This window comes from Aquila chrysaetos, chromosome 2 (assembly GCF_900496995.4).
Source record: "Aquila chrysaetos chrysaetos chromosome 2, bAquChr1.4, whole genome shotgun sequence".
NCBI lineage: Eukaryota > Metazoa > Chordata > Aves > Accipitriformes > Accipitridae > Aquila > Aquila chrysaetos.
In genome coordinates, this window is record NC_044005.1 from 78,113,637 (window position 1) to 78,135,924 (window position 22,288).

The 22,288-nt window shown below is 39.8% G+C and overlaps 2 protein-coding genes across 4 annotated transcripts in view; both read right to left on the reverse strand.

Annotated features, from left to right (window-relative positions):
• Positions 1–22,288, reverse strand: part of FAM135A (family with sequence similarity 135 member A) — a 115,796-nt gene that overhangs the window by 10,456 nt on the left and 83,052 nt on the right. For 2 of the 3 annotated variants that reach the window (XM_041119687.1, XM_041119681.1), the window contains 5 exons: positions 17,289–17,402; positions 15,520–16,530; positions 14,643–14,691; positions 14,352–14,436; positions 8,487–8,639 (listed from right to left, as the gene is read on the reverse strand). In XM_041119687.1, the coding sequence (XP_040975621.1) occupies positions 16,325–16,530; positions 17,289–17,402 (320 nt within the window). In that variant the 3' untranslated portion in view covers positions 8,487–8,639; positions 14,352–14,436; positions 14,643–14,691; positions 15,520–16,324. Of the gene's footprint in view, positions 1–8,486; positions 8,640–14,351; positions 14,437–14,642; positions 14,692–15,060; positions 16,531–17,288; positions 17,403–22,288 lie in introns of those variants that run through there. The other variant, XM_030042941.2, reaches the window with a different exon arrangement.
• On the reverse strand, positions 1,955–11,352 carry SDHAF4 (succinate dehydrogenase complex assembly factor 4). Its single transcript, XM_030043018.2, has 3 exons — positions 11,272–11,352; positions 8,487–8,639; positions 1,955–5,791 (listed from the first exon to the last, which is right to left on the reverse strand). The coding sequence occupies exons 1-3, from the start codon at positions 11,309–11,311 to the stop codon at positions 5,682–5,684; spliced, it is 303 nt and encodes a 100-aa protein (XP_029898878.1). The 5' UTR covers positions 11,312–11,352; the 3' UTR covers positions 1,955–5,681.

Genomic DNA, 22,288 nt, shown 5'->3' on the forward strand with positions numbered 1-22,288 from the left:
TTTTATCTTGATACTGGCTCCCTCTTTCAGCAGCACATTGGATGAAGACAGTTGTTAGTTTGACGCATTTCACCCTTTCCTTGTTAGGGAAGAAAACCCCACAAATTCCTAGGTCTGAGATACTTGCTGTCACCTGATATAAATATAGCCAGTGTTACCCTCTTGGCTATATGATGCTTTAGGGAGCATCAAAGGCATGTTTGGAAGGTGGATAGGCAGAAGGAATTTAAAGTCTTCGCTTCAGCCTTCTTCCTCTCACTTTAAGGGAAGCAAACTCCCTTTTACAAGGCACTTAAGAGCTGGCCCTGAACGTCCCCTTCACTGCCAGCAGCGTCTGGGAAGGGCACAGGCAGCAAAAGCACTGCAGGTCCTCTGAGAAGGAAGCAAGTAGTTTACACCTCATGGTCACCGACACAGCAGCTTCTCTGCTGTCAGCACCAGGAAGCTGACATCTATCTAATGGTATCTCGCTTAGGACAGCCATTTATTTACACAGCCTTGAAAGTTAATGGAGAGGACACACTTAAAACTTCCTCCCATTCACCATCTGTACTGAAGAATTCATCTCCCCCTACTAAGACGGACTATTTTTTAGAGGCACCTCCCTCCATTGCAACTAATTACGAAGCAAGCACAGACGGCTAGGTAGGTCACTTAATTTTAAAGCAGCTGATTAGGAGAGAGTCCCGGTGTAAATAATAGTTCCATATCTGGCTTGTAGAACTAACCTGACCACCAGTTCATTTCATAACTCGCCTAATTTTGTCAAAGACTAACATTGATTTGAACTGCATTTTGATGGCCAGGTATGTCAGCTTTATTATGAATTAATTTGTTAAGTAAGGACCTTAAAGAGCTGCTTTGAACATTCTCATTCTAAAAATGGCAACATTAAAAAATGTGATTTTTTACAGGCCCAAGACTATAGCTGACTGGGAGACTTAATGCCTCAAAAATGCATGTCAAAGTCTTACTGCTGTAAGCTTTAATTGGCACTTTTGATGTTCTTTGAGGGGAAAAAATCCCCTCCATTCTTACAGTAGAAAAATGCAGAGAGGTGCTGAATATTTCTGAAGAAAATATGTAGGGTCAAAGTTATTCATCAGCTTGATTTCCAAAGGATGGGAGGCCAGTATCTGTGCAGCCTCATGACTTTAGAAGCCAGTGAGTAACTTCAACCTATTCTGAAAAGGTCTCAAGGAGAGAGGAGTTACCAAGGCAATTAAGTTCTTGCAAGCTCTGTGAAAATCAGTGGCTGGGAAAGAGGTTCAAATAATGCCCCCCGGGGCGAAATGATGGGCAGAAAGATGCCCCCTCTCCTGCCCTCTTCTCTTCCCAACAAGGGAGCATGGAGAAAGACATTGGATCTACCGGAGGTGTAAGACATTAATAGGAAACAGGACTTCATTAGTTCTGCTCTTCACAGCACTCGTTTTAAATAGAGTTCTTTTCTCAGGATTTGCCAAAACCTAATTTTATAACTATGATTCATTTTCTACTGTGCCACCCTTTCTGCAACAAAAGTCCTTGGGAAAATTACACATGACTACCCCCTACCACCAGTTACAAAGATGTAAGAGGGAGCACAGCCATACTGACATTAGAATGTAGGCTGCACATCTCAGCTGGTCTGACATGGAACACCAACCACCAGCTAAGTAAAGGTATTTTCATATTGCATGTTATAAAAGTGACCACAAATTTTCATCACGGTCAGCACACAGAAACACATCTCACATCATTTCCTTATGCTTTGATATGCTTGATGCTGTGTTAGTGACTGATGAACAATTACAAAACCCACAGAACTTCCAAATCCTCTTCTCTTATAAGTGATACACAGTTTTGCTATTTTCCTGACACTTCAGAACAAGGTGTTGTGGTCCTTTTTAAATAACAATACCAAAATAAGTGTCATAAAAAGACATGTAACACATCTGTCACTACAGATCGCTGGAATTTGTGATCATTTATTGCAGTCAACTGAAGAAGTAGTAAAGTTTTATAACAACGTTATGGTCCTTTACAAACATCTGCTACCATAAAGGGTAATTTTACTCTGATTCAACTATATAATAAAACTTGTATTTTAACATAGTAAAATCGGCACCGAAATACATACTTTCCAAACAAGGCAATAAATAGCAAACTTCTTCTTCAACTGTAGAGTGCAACTTTATAGATTTTGTAATAAAGTAATTACAGAGCAGTTCCTTCAAACAATAAATGCTTCATAATTTTAATAAAGTACCAAATGTAGCTATGCAAGCTAGCAGAAACAAGTTTAACTTTAAAAGAGAAAACCTACTACAGAAATGCAACATAGAGCTTTTTAGTAAAGAAAACGGAGCAAGCATCCTCCAGTACTACAAGAATTTGCTTACACAGGCAGAACAATTTTCCTTTGTCTCCCAGAAATTTAAGAGAAAATGGGTACAACCCCTGCTGCTTTACACTCTTTTGCTAACTAAAAGAGCTACAAAAATAGATTCAATCAGTATTTATGATAAAAACATACCTGTAGCTAATCTAATGGCTACTGCCACAAGCCATCGCTTTACCCTAATGCTATATCCCAGTGAATTGCTAATATTAATCATCTGGGAAGAGCAGGAAGACAGCACTGAAAAAGTGCTGAAGTGCCTCCTTCCTAACTGCAGACAGTGCAAGAAAACAAAACAGAAATGATCGTTTATGCCCTACGATATCATTGTATTGGTTGTTGCATTCAAACCATGATTGGTTTTGACAGGTACCACAAGTGATTTTGCAGCACCACATTACAGAGCCTAGGGCTCCTCTTTTTGGTAAATGCCAGATGGGCAGACCCCACAGAAACGCCCTTTAGCACTCGCTCTTTGGCTGCTACGTGTTATTTTGCCCAAATGTTCAGTTGCTTATCTCTTCCTGACACACTCCCTAACCAAATTAAGCAGGTACTTGGTTGTTACTGGCAGTGGCCTGGGAGGTGGTAAAAAGGGCCTGAAGCTCCTCAGGACGGAAGTGGTATCCTCTGTTTCCTGAGTGCCAACTCCTTGACAGCTATTTACAACACTGGTTAGCAAGAGCCATTTTATTTTTTGGAAGAAAGCAAAATCCCTGCCTTCACGAGGCACTCTGTCTTGTCAGTACAGACAGCGCTCTCCGAGCTATCTTTCAAACCCAGGTCCTCCACAGATACGGGCAGGGACCTGCCCGAGCTCAGGCCGGAACGACTGCCTGTGGCTCCAACAGCGGCAGTCATCACCCGCACGAAAGCAGAGAGGCAGGGGCCTGGACAGCGCTTGGGTCAGCCCTTCAACACAAAGCAGGGGGAGACTGAAGGTAACTAACCGAAACATAAAACCATGGAAAAGCGAGACCAGTTCCTTATATGCCAAATCAAAAAGGTACAATTCAGCAGCCAGGGAGGACTGCAGGGGCAGTCTATGCTGAAGGGAGCAATCAGAATGGAAAATCAGGAACACCAAGAAGTGGAACTGGGTAACCATTCATGGAGCACGCGCTGGGAAGGGTAAAACCTGGTAAGAGAAGATAACGAACTCATGCAACAATCCATGGATAAGGAGAGTAAGAATTGGAATTCAAAAATAAAGTAACCATGGTAGCGTTACTGCCTCTTCACTAATTAAGATGTTAAGCCTATTAATAACGATGCAGAAAAGGCAAGTTTCCAATTAAAACTCCTGCTTCCTATTTGAAAAGGTGGTGTATTGTGTGATGAAGGATCTTCCAACCCACTAGCAACCAAGGAGGCAAAGCATTACTAGAAATAAGTATTTTAATAAGCAGCATACATTAAAGATAGCTGACCCAGCATACCTTTTGGTAACTGAAAATGCCAATAGATTTTGGGAAAACTCAAGTGTCGCAGTACAGAAGGGAAACTAGAATGAATTGGGTATAAATACAGACCAGTTTTCCAATATCCAAACCATGCTGCAGTTTAAATTTATAGAAGATTAAAGGCTCAAGACGTAATTACCAGCACTTAACATCTTTTATCAAAACCAGGCTTTAGTAAACCTCATTTTGCTCTTCAGCAAGGTACCTGTTGATAAACCTAACTGAACAGTCTTAATACTTCTGCAGGGCATCATCGCAGCGAGTCAAACAACTCACAACTAGCGTGATACTATGTCAGTAAAACACAGACTGGGTACACAAACTGGCAGATCTCAGCGAGGAGCTCTCCCACTGGCTGCAAGTCGGGTGAGTTTTTGGGAGGTTGTACAGATTTGTGATAGGACTAACACACTTTAAGGCTCTAATAAAGCCATGCAAAAGGCAAAGCCATGCGTTGTTACACAGAGCCAGAGTAATGCAAAGCAACAGAAATCATGAAGTAAAGCTGACTTTCATTTGGGTACAACCTACTTTGGCATAGCAAAAGGCAAAAATAGCCATAGAGGAAAAAGAAATGTAGGCGATAAAATGGGAGACTGTCCTGGGCTCTCCAAGAAACTTTTGTTCCGTCTTAATGCCCACCGTGGTGCTCCGGCAAAAGCAGCTAATAGGAACTGTGAATACAGAAGCTGGAGCACTTAGAGTAAAAGAGAAGGGGTTAAAAAACAGCAAAACACCAGGAACGAAACACAAAGGGATGAAGAAAACATTTACAGTTGAAGACTGGAGAAGATCCATTTGTTTAGGCTATCAAAAAGAACTTGCACAGAAACAGACCATATGTTCACACATTTTAATAATGACAGCTTATTCTTATTAATAAGTACCCCCACAGGTGGTAGATTTGCACTCTGCTACAGTTATTTACAACTAGGCAAATTCTTGAATGAAGAACTGAGCTCAGTCTGACTGAAATATACTTAGTTCAGTGCCAGATAACTTAGTTTTAAGACCTGCAATATTAGATCATCTAATGTAATCAGTCTCCTTTCGACCATAAGGTGTCAGAAAGTAATGTTATTTTTCCCCAAGCAGCATTTAGCCAGTTTTCAAACAGGCATCTCCATGAATCAAGGAAAAGATAATGCAAATAGCATGTAATAAGCTAGGTTATAACGAACAGTATTCTAAAACGGCATACCGAGCACCCCAACACTACTTGCAATCAACAGGCTGACCCTCTCGGAATTAAGCCTGCATTTCTGTCATGCCGTTTACAGCTGTCAGCCTGAGATGAGATAAAACGGCATTTCCATCCCCTCTCCACAAACAGGAAAGGAACCCCAACCCACTCTAATGGAGGCAGAGGGGATGGTTCTTGATTAAGGGGACTTTTACCAATGACCCACTGTGCTAAGATCAGCCACATACCGATCTCCTCCTCCTCCTCGGAGGCTGTACTTTGGATGAACAGTGTCAAGGTTCATGAACTGCAAAGATCTTTCAGCACTTTTAAGACACTACATAAATACTTAAATACACAAAGAAATCCAAGCCCTTGTACATCTCAGTAAGATCCCAACTATCCATTTCACATCACTATACTTGCATTTATACTTGGATAGGGTAAACAGCATTACAGATCTGGTCTACACTGAGCAAATAACAGCTCCAAAATTTGAGTTGCAGCATTATGTTTGTTTACATAATATCTCTCAGAAAATTCATCACAAGCATGACAGAAACAAGAAGCTTCACAACAAATCCAGGCAAGATTTTTCTGTTCATAATATTTTTTAACAACTAGAAATATTAGCAATACAGACATTTACACATTAAAAATCTATACAACGTCCTTTTCTCTCCCAGTCTCCGAAACGTGTAGGTTCAGGGCCTCTAGGTCCACCCCTCTCTTTTGTAGCAGGATTGATTCCATCAGGGAATTCTAAAATGACAGGGAAAGTTCATTAAAATGCCTATAATGTTGACAAACACAAAGATGTCACCATCTACAATGTTTGCCTCTTAGTTTAATTTTCAAATACAAAATCAATTCTCTTTTGTTTTTAAAGACAACCTGGAGTTAAACATTTCCCAGAGTCATCCAAAAGTAATTTCAGAGAGTGTTTCGACTACAGGCAGCAATACATACGATCATATCCAGTTATACAAATAAAAAAGCAACTCAATGCCCAAAGGCACCAAAGCACCACAGTTTCTCATCAATTCCTAGTGAGAACTTGTGTCATTCAGGTATGCTGTACATATGTTCACTATATCTAAAACACCATGTCACTTTCTGTGTTTGTTTAGGTCTCTAATTTTAAGCACTCAGGTTTTTAATTTTTAGCTTGAATTTTAGTTAAGATTCTATTATTCTTGTATTTAAAACACCATGTTTTCATGGATACTGGTACGGTTTTCAAGAAGTAGCATGTTGATATTCATCAACACTAGACTAGATACCACAGTCACAGGAAGTACTATAACATCCTGAATAGCTAAAATTAGACTTTTCACCTTCTAAAGCTTAAGTTAAGCTCACTAAGTCACTGTGACACCCCTTCAGGAGAGGGAAACTCTTCCTAAGAGGGGTATGGATTGGACTTTCAGCTCTCTCTGTTAAGTGATGTGCTAAGCTTACACATTAGCAGTGCTTCTTTTGTTCCCAGCACCGTAATAGCTTATGCTGCCTACTCAAACACCACGGAGCTTTCTGCACCTCACAGTCAACATCCTTGTGCTACTCAGTGCTCCCTTACTCAGGGCCATCTCTTAAGAGTAGTAACTCCGGCCACCCATGCTGCACAACGGCCATCCCACTGGGCATCGCCAAGCCACGAAGTATGTTTTGGCACTGCAGCATCTGAGGCCGAGTGTTTTCTCACCCTGCACTGGACTGCAGGTATCCCTGAAGCTCACTGTAACCCACACATCCCCTTGACACGCTGATTCTCCAGGGCCTCCCATATATACGTGTAACTCAGGGCTCCCTCAGTCATATCCCTACTTCAGCCCTGGTGGGCAACACAAGTAATGAGGAGCAGGGCTGAAAATGAGGAAAGACAACAACAGAAACCCTGGAGAGCAGAGAAAAAGGACAGTGATGGAGGGAGACTCACGTAGCTACAGGCTATACAGAATGACATATTGGGATGCCTGTTTAAAAATTCATGCAGACCAGGATAGGAAATGTCACTATTTGAGCACCTCTGGCAGTAGGAGTGCAAATGCATCTAATATTATTTTGTCAATGTCATCATCCCAGTATCCAAGCACTACTGATGTGCTGACAGTGGATGCAGAAGCTCAGAAGATTTCTCCACAATAGCTACACAGCAGTGGGAATTCAAATAGCCAGCTTAAACTCATACGTTTTTTCCTAACAACACAATGGGCAGTCAGCAGTCTAACAAACTATTGCTGGTGTTACATGCAAAGAATATACAACTACATTTGAAGCCAAAAGAAACCTTGAGTCTTGCTCTAAACCTAGAACACCCAAGCGAAAAGCAAAAGATAATAAATATGCATTTGTTCTAAATGAAGCAGTGATGGCATTTATTTTCTTGGGAATAAAGGACAAGAATTAAATAGCTGCTTATACAGTAACTCCAACTCTGAGTCAGTTCTCAAGTGAGTCACAACCTGAAATTGCTTGCAACCATTTCAGAGATGATACTATAATTTTTCAGTCATTTTGTCATCTGGATAGTCATAGTAATCTATTGATATATTAAAAAAGCTTGTCCTAGAGACTTTGAAATAGATAAACATGGTTATCACTACTGGTAAACAGTAGCAGAATATCACACTGTGGTGAATAAGATAAAGCATGACTAGCACTTTTAGTTAAGAGAAGATGGCCAATTAAAAAGAAGAAAAGAGATTCTGTCTTTCTTCTGTCTGATAAAAAAAGTATACATTCCTAGTGACTTCAGCAGCAATATATCTGTGCCTCAATCTTGTCAGGTCCTCTAAATGCAGCCCACTAAGGTCACTGGAACGCAACACCAACAGCAGTTCATTAGGTCTCCCCGGACCCCACCGAGTGGCTCAGCAAACTCATTATCTGTTGCTGCTTTTCAAAACACTACCTGCAAGACTGAGAGAAAGACTGACCATGAAATACAGCACGAATCAGAAATCTTTTGTGGACTAAAGAATAGAACAGGCTTTTTGGATAATTAAAAGTAGCTGATGCCCTCATGAGTTTACTACCACCATTTATAGCTGTACTTAATAGACCAGTACCAGCTACATTTCTCAGAATCACGCAACGGTTTACGGTGGAAGGCACCTTTGGCAGACACCTGGCCCCAACCCTGCTCAAAAGGCTGGTGTTAGGTCAGGACATCCAGGCAAACTGGAGTATCTCCAAGAGGAGAGGGATCACAGATCCTCTGGGTGACTTGTTACAGTGTTTGACCACCCTTGTTCTGAAGACTTTTTCCCCCATGCACTATTTGCTGTAACTTGTGCCCGCTGCGCTGCCTCTCTTGTTTTTTTCAGAACCAGTAAGCTTAGAAAGCGATTCTGAAGTGCTGAATGCCTACACCTCTTCTTAAACTGACATCAGCACTGCATCTCAGGGTCTTGCCTTTAAAACATGGCTTTCAATTTTGTAAAACATGACTTACTTTCCAGGGGTTCCCTCTCTATGCTGGACTCCTCTGGTTCATCAAATCGACCTACTGGTAACTTCGGTTTCTTAAGTGACTGCTTAGCAGGTTCAGATCTTCCTCCCGTCTTAGAGCTGGTGCTCCTCAGAGAGCTGCAAAGCAGCGATGACTCTATCAAACAAACAGATATGTGTAGCATAAATTTGAGAGTTTAATACTGAGTAGCTCTGTGACTGTTCAGAGCACCTCTGAAAAAACCCTCCCTTCAGAAACTAGGGAGCGGGGGACAGGAAAACAAACTCCAAATATTAGTTTAACATTCAACTCACGAACACCTAAGAAATCAGCACAGATAATTATTTTTGGCCCTAGAAACATATGGAGGCAAAACTGTGTTAGTTGTATAACTTAGTTCACATAAACAGTGTATTTTAAACTGCTTGAACTTATCTTCACTGTTATCTTCTTGTATTTTAGACTCTAAATAGTAATTATGCTAACATAGACCAGTACATTCTGTTTTCCTGGAGAAGTCCTAACCTCCCCCAAGAAACCTGCTGATTTCCAGGTCTTGGCTCATTTCCAGCAGCTTTTCAGTCAGAAAAAGCTTCTGCTTTCCCAAAGGAAAGTTTTAAAAAATAAAACGTTGTTCCCTTAGTAACAGGTTTTCCAGAATGTTGGTAGAGAATAGTTGGGCTTCCCTCATGATGGTAAAATAATTCAGCTAGTAGTCAAAAGCAGGACAAACTTTGAGCACTTTCAAGTTCAACTGTATAACTGCATGCAAATGCTTTCATTAAAAGCATAAACTTTTTTCCTTTAAAGTTCCACTAACATTTTTTTAACGTAAACGTAGGAGAAAGCCTATTAATACCCATACCTACAGTTCTTTCAAGCAGTATAAAAATGGAGGCGCACAGATATCAGAAGTCATAAATAATTCAAGAGTCATAAACTAGTCAAATCTCTTAAAATGACTGATATTTCTGCATTTGGTTAAAAAGCCAAATGTCCACAGTGAGCATAAACTACCCTCTAAAAATATTTTAGCTATTATATTGAGCTAAGACATGTGCCTAAAGCAGCTCTGACTTTTCTTCAGAAGGAAGATTCAAACAGAAATGCTCCCTGTACCAGCTTGGGAGCAAAGTACTGGGAAGAACCATTATTCTACCTCACTGAAGAGATCATATCAGGAAACCTTCTCAAGCAACGTGGATTAAACTCACCCATATATACACAAACCAACAATCCACCTGTATTCCCAGAATCAGCATATTCATTCATCTTAAAATACCACAGCCTTAAGATTAAACCCTACAGTCAAATAAACTGTATTATGCCTGCCAACTGTTGCCAATGCCCCAAAGGAATAATTTTTTTTTTATTTTTACTTTAAGCATGACATAAGGGACTACCAACAGTGAAGAATCTAATCCTTCTGCAAACGTTGGATCTTTCTACTCCTGCCAAACATCCTGTCATTCTTCAGCAAGCTGAAAGAGAAGCTAGCTAGAAAATTAAATTAAAGCTGATATTCTAGCCCAAGTTCAAATAAGTCAGATTAAGGTACTGAAATGAAATTGATTATCTCAGTCAGCAGAGAAGAAGCAAAATCTATTTTCCCATTTGCAATACTTGATGTTATTGACCAAAATACATTCTTCTTGACACAGAGATGACAGAAGCTCACTATTAAGTACCTCTAAAAAACATGAAATGAACAATCAACTTTATCAGTAAACCATATTCTATAAATTGATCTTTGACTCCCTCATCCTTTATGGGCAGTTACAAAGCCAACCAATTTATTAATTATATAGCTGAATTTGAAAAGAAGTTGAAAACCCTGAGTCTTTAAAGTTGCTGCACAGCCAACATCTGCAACATCCAGTCTTTTGAAGTGGCCCACAGACCGTGATTTAGCATAACAAAGCCATTCGTGCAGTGGGAGCTGGGCACTCATCAGGATAGAAGCATTAGCCAAATATTGCCATGAACCTAACAGCCAAATAGAGCCTAGGATGGACCACAAACATCTAACAACATTTTTTCCTGCCTCTTCTATGGACATATACTGTACCAGTCTGTTTCAGGAATATTCCATCAAGAAGCTCACAGAAATCTCAACTCTGGATGGGGGAGGAAGCGTGGCCTGACCTGCAGCCCTACAGAACAGCCTAAGCTGAGCATGCCTGTGGGGACAGACACTGTTATGCAGGCTACCTTATTTGTTCTCCAGCCCAGGTTTCTCCATAAACAAATCACCTGAGTCTCCTCATGTAAAGGGCACAGACCAGTAACTTTCAAGGCCACAGTAAGTTCCCTCCGGCTATTCTACAAATATTAAACCACAGCTTAATATTTTACTACCGTTTAAAAGTTCGCAGCAACGACAGGGAAAGAAAACCTTCGGAACAGAGAGTGAGCCCCGATAGCAGTAGGTTTGCAATACAGGGGAGAATATTACTATCTAGAGGTGGAGAAAAAAAAAAAAGCAGGAAACCTGTAGAGAACTGGGGGGGGGGGGGGGGGGGGGGGGGGGGGGGGCACCCCTCCGCTTCTAACAGATGCCGTGGGCTGAAGAAGCGGGGGGTCTCACCGCGGGCGGCGCACGGCCTCCATCCCCCACCGCCATCTTAGGCACCCCTCAGCAACCCCAGCGCCGACAGTCCCGGCCGGTAACCTCCCCTCTCTCCCTCCCTCCTAACTCCCCTGAGAGAGAGACGGGAGGAGAGTCTGGGGGAAGGAACCCCTCAGCGGCAAAGCCAGGCCCCCTTCCCGCCCTCCGCCCCCCTCTTACTCGCTGCCCTCGGCGCGCCGCGCAGCAGCCGCAGAGCCATAACGGCGCCGAGCCGGGACGCGTGAGGCGGCTACCGCGCAGGCGCCAACGGCGACAACCGCCGGCGGCGGGGCGGGCGAGCGGGGGCGGGGCTCGCGCGGCGTCCGTTGGACGCCGCGCGAGCCCCGCCCCCGCTCGCCCGCCTGAGGGAAAAGCGGCGGGAAACGCGGTTTCAGTCAGGGCGGCGGTTTCGGGCGGGACAGCTCACACCGGCCTTAAAAACAAACCGCGTTCCCCCGCACCGCTCTCCGTCTCCGACGAACGGCGCCTTGGGAGCCAAGTTGTTGATGAAGGTGCCTCCGGGCTCTTCGAGGTGCTCGAGAAATAAGCTACAACTCCCCTCTTTCCCCCCCCATCCCCAAACGTGGAGCAAAGGCGTCTTCGGCTTTTCTCTTCAGTGAAATTTACTGCTGAAAAGACCTATTTTTTTTTTTCCCCAATGTGTAGTGCAGCCCCGGTAGCCTTTTTTTTTTTTTAAATAATGAAAAAAATTGTTGAAATAATACACAAAGACTACTTAAAACATGAAGGAATTTAGGCTGTTGCCATAGTGAGGTACAGACCCAGTGTTTGCCCTTCCAAACTAAACGCTGTATAACTTCAAAGTTACCAGAAAATTATTTAAGTATCATAATTATTTATTAAATAATAAACTTTATCCCTCTCAGTCCTATACCCCTTTCTGCACTTGAACAGGCATTATTCACCCTCCCAGGAAGAAAGCAGCAAGAAACTGAGCAACCAAACCCAAGTGCTGAAACAGAGGACTTCAGAACCCATCTTTTCAGTTTCCCAGTTTACCCCGTGAAGGTGCTTTTAACATTCTCTACTCTCTCTCAGTATAAACCTAACCCTGGGATAAGTTAACACCTGGGCTCATGGGGTGGAGCTCCAGTTAATTAGCTCCAGTTAATGTTTTGAATATGGCAACATTTGCTTTTTGTCACTCCTCAAACTGCTCCAGCTAACCTTGCTCTTCTGTAAAACAGAATTCAAAACACTCTGTCCACAGATACTAAACTGCAGAAGATAACTTTCACTCAGCTGTTCTTGGAGATCAGAGTCTAAAATAGCATTTTGTGTTCACAGCTGAAGAGTTTAAGAAAGTAAATCTCCTCGGTAAATTAACAGCAGCAACGCTCCATTGAGTTTATTGCACTACATCTGGCAATGCCTACACACTGAGAGTGATTAAATTTAACTGACTGCCTTATGTGTGACATTTTCTCAATCAGCTTTTTATAACATGGTTAATTGGATGTTAGAGGCCGAAAATAATGGGAAACCCTTTTCTTTATTCTAGCAGCAAGATGCCAGGCCTCTAGATCAGAGAGAATAAAAAGGAATATTGGTGGCTCATGCAGAAAAAACATTCTTCTGCCCAAAAGCAGTGAGAAAAAATAACCAGATCTATGCCAAGTTCAAGAACTTATCATGCACTTGCTCAATACAGTAAAAACTATCAAGAAATCCTTACCTTAAAAATACTCATACCAAGCTGTCTGCAGAGACCAAGTAACAGTGAGCTCTGTGCCTAAACAGCTTAACACAATCCATGAAAAATCGTGCTTATGTGCAACCTCAAATGGTAAGGGTGAAATAGCAATGTAAGATTAACTAGGAACTGTTCTTCCACCTAAAAGTAAGCTGAGGTCTTCAAAACTTTTTTTTCCCTAGTCTTCATTTATTGTAGTGCTATAAAAATGCAAAATTCACTTTTAACTCCTGAATTATGTATTTCTAGATCTTGTGGCTGAGGAGGTAATAAATCTGAACATTGGTAAATACAAATGTAGCACACGCCACAGGAGTTTTCCACTTTGTGACTAAATGCAATGTTTTCTTTTTTTGTTTTCCTCCCTCTGTTTACTGGTCATTTATCTCTTACACTGCAGCTTACCTTGCAAGGAGGACTCAGACGATACTGTACTTTGCTTTGCTGCTCTAAAAAGCAGGGAATAAAAGACCTGGAGCTAGCACAAACTCTGCGGGAGGTCAGTTCAGATGAGCCAAACGTAAGCTGGCCATGGAGGCTATGTGGAGAGTACCACAAGCAGCACTGCCCCAGGCAGCAAGCATGCTGCTTCTGCCTAAATGCCCCCTCTTCCTCTCTGACCATGTCAAGCAGCTTGGTTATCTGAACACCACACCTGGTCAGGGCTGTGCAAATAAGACTGGCTTGGAACAAAGGGTGTTCTGTAGTTACAGAGTAAGTTTTCCCCCAATGTGAAATCTCTTGGCTCTGCTGCAAAGCCTGGTGATTTCCACAGTAGAACATGAGCTCTTTTTCCAAATTAGTAGCAATTTCTAGATCTATAGGATCAGAAAGTTTAATTTTGATGGAAGATTCAAACAAACCATGGAATTAATTTATATACAGTATGTGCAAACAGAAGTTTAGACACTATCTCATTTTATGCAGTGACCTCCTAATAATATCACTGAGAGCTTTGTGAAATAACAGTAGCAGCCTACTGCCTTCAGGGAAACAAGAGACTGGCAGCTTTCTAAAGGAATGTTAAGACCTTAATTTTTATCTCTTGTTCTGTAAGCAGCATAATTCTCTTTCAAGCAGCTGTAGGATACCTGCGTGAAAGAGAGGTCACTATCACTACAGGAAGATGAAGCCCTGATTCAAACAGAAAAGGGGTGAGATGGAGCACTTCACAGCTGCCACCGCATCAGATGACATTGAATTACATATGTAAGAGTCCATATTTCTATCTAGTAAATAGAAGGCAGAAATAGGTGGGAGTAGGGAGAGTACGCCATGCAACGCATGCACAGTTGTCCAAAACATCCAAGATGGCATGTGTTGTTCATAGGGCAACTGCAAGTGTACCACGCAGTCTGCAAGTGCAAATAGGAACTTCATATGCTTCAAGGATGTGTCAGGATCATCATGCCACTCACTACTGTCTTACGGCTCATTCCTTTGGGGCTTCGAGGGCTATTTGTGTATTGCACTGGGCAATACACATTAGCGAGGAGAAAATGAATTTAACGTTCCCTTAATTTGCCCTGTTCCTTGATAAACTTACATGCAAATATCACGTGATTTCCTGCACCATCTGTTTTCCTCAAAGCACAAACCAAATTCAAGCCTCCTTAACTGGATGTGATCTACTATTAAAAAAAAAAAATCATCTGGCTATTTCTGCCAGGATATTTCTGCTTTCCTAATCACAAAAGCATGCTTTACACTGTCAGATATCCAGAGAGACACAACAAGACAGACATGTTTCAATAGTGACAGAAAACATCTAAATACTTATGTACTGAGAGTAGTTTAACTTCCTCATTGTCAATCAAGGAAAATTTTGTAGACCTACCTCCCTAAACTGATATTCAAAATTCAGCCACTGGCCAACTACTGTAACACTGTTAAATAAAAGACAGTTGAGATGTCAGAACATAATTTAAATATTTAGAACTTAGTAGCACCATCATAATAAAAAATTATTAATAAAAGTAGACATTGTTATAGTGGGAATGTATTTAAGATATCTTTGTGTCATAAGGACTTGCCTAACACAACTCTGATAAAATACTTCCAAGTGTGTACATTGTCAAACTGTAGATGCTCATTTGAGCATCTTGTAAGCTCTAGAGAAAAAAAAAAATATTACAAAGACTGTATTATACAACAAATGCAAAATCACTTCATTATGAACTATTATTGCTATATTCATTTCAAATAATACAAAATTATTAATTATATACAAAAAAGCCTCCCCAGAATTTTCGTAATTAGCAGAACATTTCGGTTTCTTTAATTGCTTCCATTAGAGTCATTTGTTCATTTTATTAACACCAGATGCAATAACACTAAAAATAAACATGCATTATACAACAAATTTATATTTTTCAAAAAATGTTCATTACAATTAGTGAATGCACATGTAACTCTTCCCCCCCCACCTTTAGTGAATTATTGTTTGAAACAGAGAAAAGGGAAGGAAGGAGAAACCAAACTTAATGCTATTCAGCACCAGTAGAAAGTCAATAGACCTTTAACATTCCTGTATATCAAAAACATTTTATCTGTATCACTAAACAGGTAAAGTTTACAATATTGTCCCCTTTGAAGATGGATTGATTTATATTTACAATACTTTGTAGTCAATAAAACATTTTAACAATATTTAAAAATTGCTTAAATTCATAAAAGTATTGCAGAAATTTATAACATTTACTTATTTTACGTACGTACAAGGAAGTCCATGTAAAACTGTCCACGTTCATCTGAAGAACTGACAGAGTAAGGAGCAATTTTAATACAGTTTGCAAAACCCCAATTATTTGAAGGCAGCTATCATTAAACATTCAAAAATCCTTAGTTGCCATTTGCTTCTGAAAACTAAAGTTCCAGTAATAAAATTGAGTATGTAAACTAACATGTTTTTGAGATCAGTAGAAAATATATTCCCACAGGCATAACATATTTAACAATGATGATAATGATTTTGTAAAAAACTCTTAAGCTGTAGAACAGACAACTCGGTAACGGTCTTTGTGAGACCCACAGATAGAGTAATTTCCACATATCCAGTATTTTAGCAGCTCTTTGTGTTTCCAGTTAAACTTCCTACAGTGCTAAAATACGACAACTGAACATGTAAGACCTTATTAGAATTTTAAAATCCAATTTATTTTGGCATCTAAAGCCTCTTTTAAAATGTAACCAAGTAACATTGACTTCTGTAGTCTAAGAGTCAATAATAAACGAACCAAAAGTACGCACTGTGCTTTAATCTCCAAATAATTAGGTACCCAAAATTAAGAAAAAGTAATAGAAAAGTAAAAAGAACAAAATAAAAAAATATTGCACAGCCACATTACCTAGAAAGTAAAGTTGATGTTAAAAAGCCCTAAGTGTGGATGATATAAATTATCTTCCATATAAAAAGTATAAATATCTCTTAAAATACAGCTGCAGCTATACTTTAATACCACACATTATTTGATTCTTCTGTTAATGAGGTAATAACCAAGTCTCTTACAATGCTTTTCTCTACTGAAAATATTTTAGGGCAGCAACAAGAAAGAATTTTTCTAAAAATATTTCTGAATCAAGAACAGCAATGTGTGCAGCTCTCCCGATGAGAGAATCTGCTGTATTGGGTAATGCATTAATTACATTATAACGAACCAAATTACATTCCTTATTTTGAAGAACTGGCAGAAGCAGGTTCTGGATCATTTCAGCATAAATTGGTCCTGTAGAGGAAAAGAAAAGTTGTACTGCGTGAATCACCAGAAACAAACACAGTTCTTTGACCTTGAACTCAAAACGAATACGTTTCAGAATAAGAGAGGTAATGATATGTGTTATGCTGTTGTTCTGTGAATACAGAATGTACAGGAAGTTTATTTTCCCCAGAAACAGTGGAAAAATAATTTTAAGCTATGCATTTTAGTATTTGTACGTTTATAGTCAGAATGTGCTCATCAGTATTAGTTTATGTAATGGCACTACATAACAGGTATTTATTTGTCAATATACAATGCTAGAATGCAATTGTGCTGGGATGTCTCAACAGTAAATACAACTACCAATCATCACTGAAAATGGGAAAACTACCTTTTCTTTCAGTGCTAATATTAAGCCTCAACTAAATACAGCCCATGTGCTTGATGCTGCAGCTTGATGTCCTCAAAAATCAAAGCTATTTGTCCTCCCTCTTCATGGAGTAACACATCAGGGTCTGTGTTCATCCCAGCTAACCTTCAGCAAAGTCTGTAAGCTAGAAATTTATTCAGTCTCATCTCCTTCTGCATGTCATAGAACAGGACAGATCCAGAAAGCAATTCAGCTCCCACATGGATTTTCTCTCTCAGTTACTACAAAGTAAGCCCAGAGTGTCTAAAGGTGTAACAGAGGTGCCGCAGCTAAGCACCCAAAATTAAATGGGATGAATCTGAGACCTGTGAAGTTTAACCTGAGTGATCTGCTTATTTTGCAGGATATTTATTACCTGATTGTTTATCCTTTAAAGCTGTTTTACACATCTCAATGCGAGCGGAGTGATAAGGAACGTAACGATCCTGCAGAGATCCTACTAACACAATGTTTTTGAAGTAATGAAGACCTACAGGAAAAGAGAAAAAGGTATCTATTATAACCAATCCCTTGGAAATTACTACAGAACAATTAAACATTTTACAGCTGGAATTTGGCACCAATCTATTACAAGATCTTGCACAAAAAGGCAGAAAAATCAATTACAATATGTAGTGCTACAGAATAATGAGATGTTGGGTACCAGCCTTTCCTCTGTACATATTTTAATACATATGGGCTTGACCCAATTGTGATGTTTCCCATTTAAACAGAGTTTGGTTCAAACCTCTGTCTTGCCTCTTGTGAATAAAGTGGTTGGTTTCTGCCTGACAGAAGGGATTGTTAAAGAAATTTAACATTGCTTAAAGAAACCTGAAGATGGATGGTGCCTTGTCTTCACTGATGTGTCTGTCAACAGCCCAGCTGCACCAGGATTAATGCCTAGCACCAACAAGTACCCAATACAGCCCACCTAGTGTAGGTGTCTGTATTAGGCACCGCCTCCCTGTAAAGTTTGGCCAGCTCAAGCACAGGTGCGAGGTCCACCCAACACAACTCCCCAAATATAGTTAAACCTTTATAATTAAACCCAGACTTCCTCTTTCTTGGACATGCTCTTTAATAGTAAGATGCTGCAAAGGTAGGAACCCCCAGTAATGATGGAATTACAGTCCTTAAGACATTTAATTGTTACGTTTTCTCGAAAAAGCTTCAGCAGATTTCTGATGGTGCCCACCTGCTTTAGGCTGAATACAATGGAGCATTTTTAGGAAAATAGGTTGCCTTTGCCTTAGAACAGCCCCTTCTGAATATCATAGCCATCTACAGTTAAATACAAAGGCAACTGTTAGGCAAAACCACAAAATGCTCGAACAGTTTAGGTGTATGTAAAGGTAAGCTATACTGATAAGCAGCCCGAATCGCTCTCTGGCAATCTCCTAGGTGTCAGGTGCTTACATCTTATCATTGGTAGATTTGATCCAACTTTTTGCACCGGTGCTAATGAGTTTTACACTGGTGCTATTAGTCTTACTTTTCATTTCCAGAGAATAATGGTCAGATCCTGTAACTGTTGGGTTTTAATTTACAGAATGTCCTTAGTCCATTCTGAGAATTACAGAACTACTGCAAACAAAGTCATTCTTCAAAGGTGCTTCTGGAATCTGCAGCAAACATTTTCTGTGTCAACCTCCACAAATCAAACTTCTCTTTCATTGAAAAAAAAAAAGAGATCCGATTGTGTAGGAAAAAGAAATTATTTGCTGTCTGCTTTGCAGAAGCTATACTGCCAGGACAAAGTTCTGGATTTAGTTTCCCTGTTTTGTTCAGACTGAATACATACTAAGTATTAATATACAGCTGTTCCTAAAGCCATCAGTGGAGCCCAAAGTGAAAAATCTTTCCTTTTTTCAGAGGTTGTTTCCTAGTTTTCAATATTTTGTACACTCCATGTGATGAAGGCTACATCTCCAAAACAAGTCAGTTACAGAAACAATGCTGAACAACTTTAGCATGTGAAAAAGTAAACATATCTTCCCAGATTTCACAGGAAAATTGAAAAACAAAAAAAATTCTGTAAATCTATAAAAACATAAGAGTGCATCCAAACTAGATCCTGGTTCCAGTCCTCTTCAAATAGAAAATCTGTTTGGCTTTTCTTTTTTTTTTTTGCCTGTGCCCACTGAAAAACAACACTGTCTCCAAAGATCAGCTAAATCACTGGAGTATTTTATTTGACATCTGATGAAAAATGACTGCAGCAAATATTACATGAAGATGCAGATGCCAGTTCCAAAACTTTGTACTGAGTTGAAAAGAATGCATTTGGAATAAATCAAGGACAGGAATTCTCTGCAGGCTAATCTGTAATAGTTTTGTAAATTCCTTGGGACTCTGTCTATCTTGTATTAAGTTTTTTTTGATATGCACTTCCCCTAGAGAAATATCCATTAGCATTCATGTAAAAGGTACAAAGGAAGTGGACTGCCTAGGTCTTTTAATCAACCTGAAGAAGGAAGAGATATCCTGGGGAATCTTTAGAGGAACATCAGTCTATATCAATCAACATTTAAATAGACTCTCTTCATCCTCATATGCTATATAATAAAACCCCAAACAAACCAAAAACCCAAAAAACAGGCTTAGGACATGACAGTCTAATAAATTAGGCATCCCCTTTTGGTCACAGTGAGTCATTTTTATGCTTTATATTCTGGTTCATAAAATCACGTCTTGGGCTTCCCTTCATTTTAGGCATGATAAATATCAGTAATATTTCATTACAAAAAAGTGTTTGAGGGAACTCTTCAGTCAGTGCAAAGAAGGCATACAGGGTATTTAATAAGCATGAGTTTATTGTTTAACTATTCTTGGGTAGTTTTTCTCTGGACAGCTCTTTGTGCCTATTTTGAAGAAAAAAGTCCAAGTCTTATGTCCTGAAGTTGTTTATTCTGACATGGTTCATGTGATATATATAGACCACATATGACTATATGGATGGGAAAGAGAGGAGTCAAAATGGTGTATATAAATGTACAGAGCCTAGCAACCCCTTGGATTTCTACAACATGAGATAACTCAAACCATTTGTCAATGAGAAGGAACTGCATGGTGCTCAACAGCATCCTTTCTGCTCTCCAGACAGGCTACGGGACTACTCAGGACACAGGCAGAGAGTGATCTCTAACATGGAAGTGTGCAGTGCTAAACTGTGCTGCCTAAATTAAGTGTACTTGTGGACAAAGAAGCAACTTATCACTATCTTCCATATAGCAGTAAAAACTGGCCCACCAGTCATCTTTACACGTTGTTCTTTCACTTAGTTCCTAGACTTTAAATACATTCTGCCTTTAATTAAATTAAAAATTCAGGAATAAATTGTGAACAAGGATACAGCTCAGTTAATTCCTATGATCCACATCTTTGTTTTCCCACACCACACATAATACAAGATCTCTCACGCATACTGTAAGTATTAAAAAAAAAAAATCCCAAGCTTAAAATCGTTCTAAGTAATTAATGAACCATTTTTTCTTGTGCAGCAAGATTTTCAGCTGCTGAATTAAGAAACCAACTCCAAAATCTAATCAGGCAAACATTTCCAGATTGTTGTAGCTAGGCAAAAATGCTGGAATATTAAAACCTAATTCTATCAGAACAAAATACATTTGAACTCATAACATCATCTACTGAATAGATCACTCATTTCTGCAGAGCCCTACAAAAACTACTGATTTTGTCATTAACTAGAAAGTATTGATTAAATTTTTCAACAGGACTTGACATAGCTTGGAAAAGAACAATCCAAGTGAAAGATCACTGCTTGAGATAACAAGTTTTGTCCTATATAACATAACGTTCTTTCCTGTAGTAACGAACCTTTAATGGGCTTTCCAAATTTTTGTGATGATCCTTATTACCTAATGGAACTTCAATCTCAGTCAAAGTGAATTTAAGCATACACAGAGAGCACAATTGCTATCATTTAACCATTGTGCCATTCATGTCCATCAGCGAATTCTGAACAACAGCATTAGTCATTATTGAATTAGTGGTATCTACAAATTCATGAACAATTTTTCCAAATAGTATGTCAAGTGGAAAAATCTGTCTGGAATAGCAGGTGTAGAGACCTGGTAACTCATAACTAACTGCAATCACAGAAGAATATTTTTTTATATACATTCAGGCACCAGAATCAGAGGTTAAGTCTGTCCTCTAGCTATAGCCAACATCCAAGTAGGGAATGTGAGATGGAGCCACTGGTACAATGGGCTGCTGATACTCTCTGAGACTTGTATGACAAAAAGGATGACAAAATTCCATACCACCCCCTTTAACTAATTCAAAACAAGGCTTCAATTATTTGCAATGGACAGTATTCACTGTGGATACCACAGAATTCTTGAGCATAATCACATCAAAATCACTTATTAAAGAGTACAACAATCTGATTCCATTAGTAAACTGCCATTTTCCTTAGGAATATACTACTCACAGAATACTAGAATAGAGTGTTTTATGTTGGAAGGGACCTTTGGAGATCATCTGATCCTACCCACTTGCTCAACGCAGGGCCAAATTTGACGTTAGATCAGGTAGCTCAGGGTCATACCCAGTTGCTTTCACTTGAAGGCAACGTCTCAGTTTTGTCCAGGTACAATAATACCAATGTCTTCTACAATTCTGTCCATTTACATACTTGTTTGGAAATAGGGATCTGGAAGCTTTGGCGTAAATGCAGTCTGGAAATAAGGACTTCAAAAATTATGCCCTGGAAGGCAGCCATCTCCTGCAGTTGGTCTTCCACACTGCTTTGCGAAGTTAACACATCACATACAGAGCCAAAATTCAAACACTGAGATCCTGAGTCAGCTGAGATCTCACATTAAGATGCTACAATACAGATGCAAGGAAGCTCAGACTTTCAGCTGCAGTCCCACAAGAAGACTGATTAGGGAGCTAGATTTACATCAACTCAAGACTTTCATGTCAGCTCAAACTCCACCTTGAAGATTTTACTTTAAAGAACTTGGCTCCAGATGCTATAGAACCTACCAGATTCTTCCAACTTTGTTGGAACAGAGCTACCGAGGGCTGGGAAGTCCTTCCTCTTAGCAGAACTGATTAGGTTAGTCTCCATGCCATGCTACCAACAGGGATGCTATTTCAATTCTAGTCTCATCCTCATCATGAGTTATAAACAGGCACTCCCTCATGTCAAGAGCTGAAATGCTTTTTCCCTCCACAAAGCCAAACAGCCAAACCTAACAGACATCTCAAAGAACAAAATGTCAACCATGCTTATTCACTGCTGATCTGTTGTTAACACAGACGTAAACAAAAACCAAAATGAACGCCTTTTCCTCCTTTCAGAGATTAGGAAAATGCACATTTTTAAAGGGGGGAGATAAG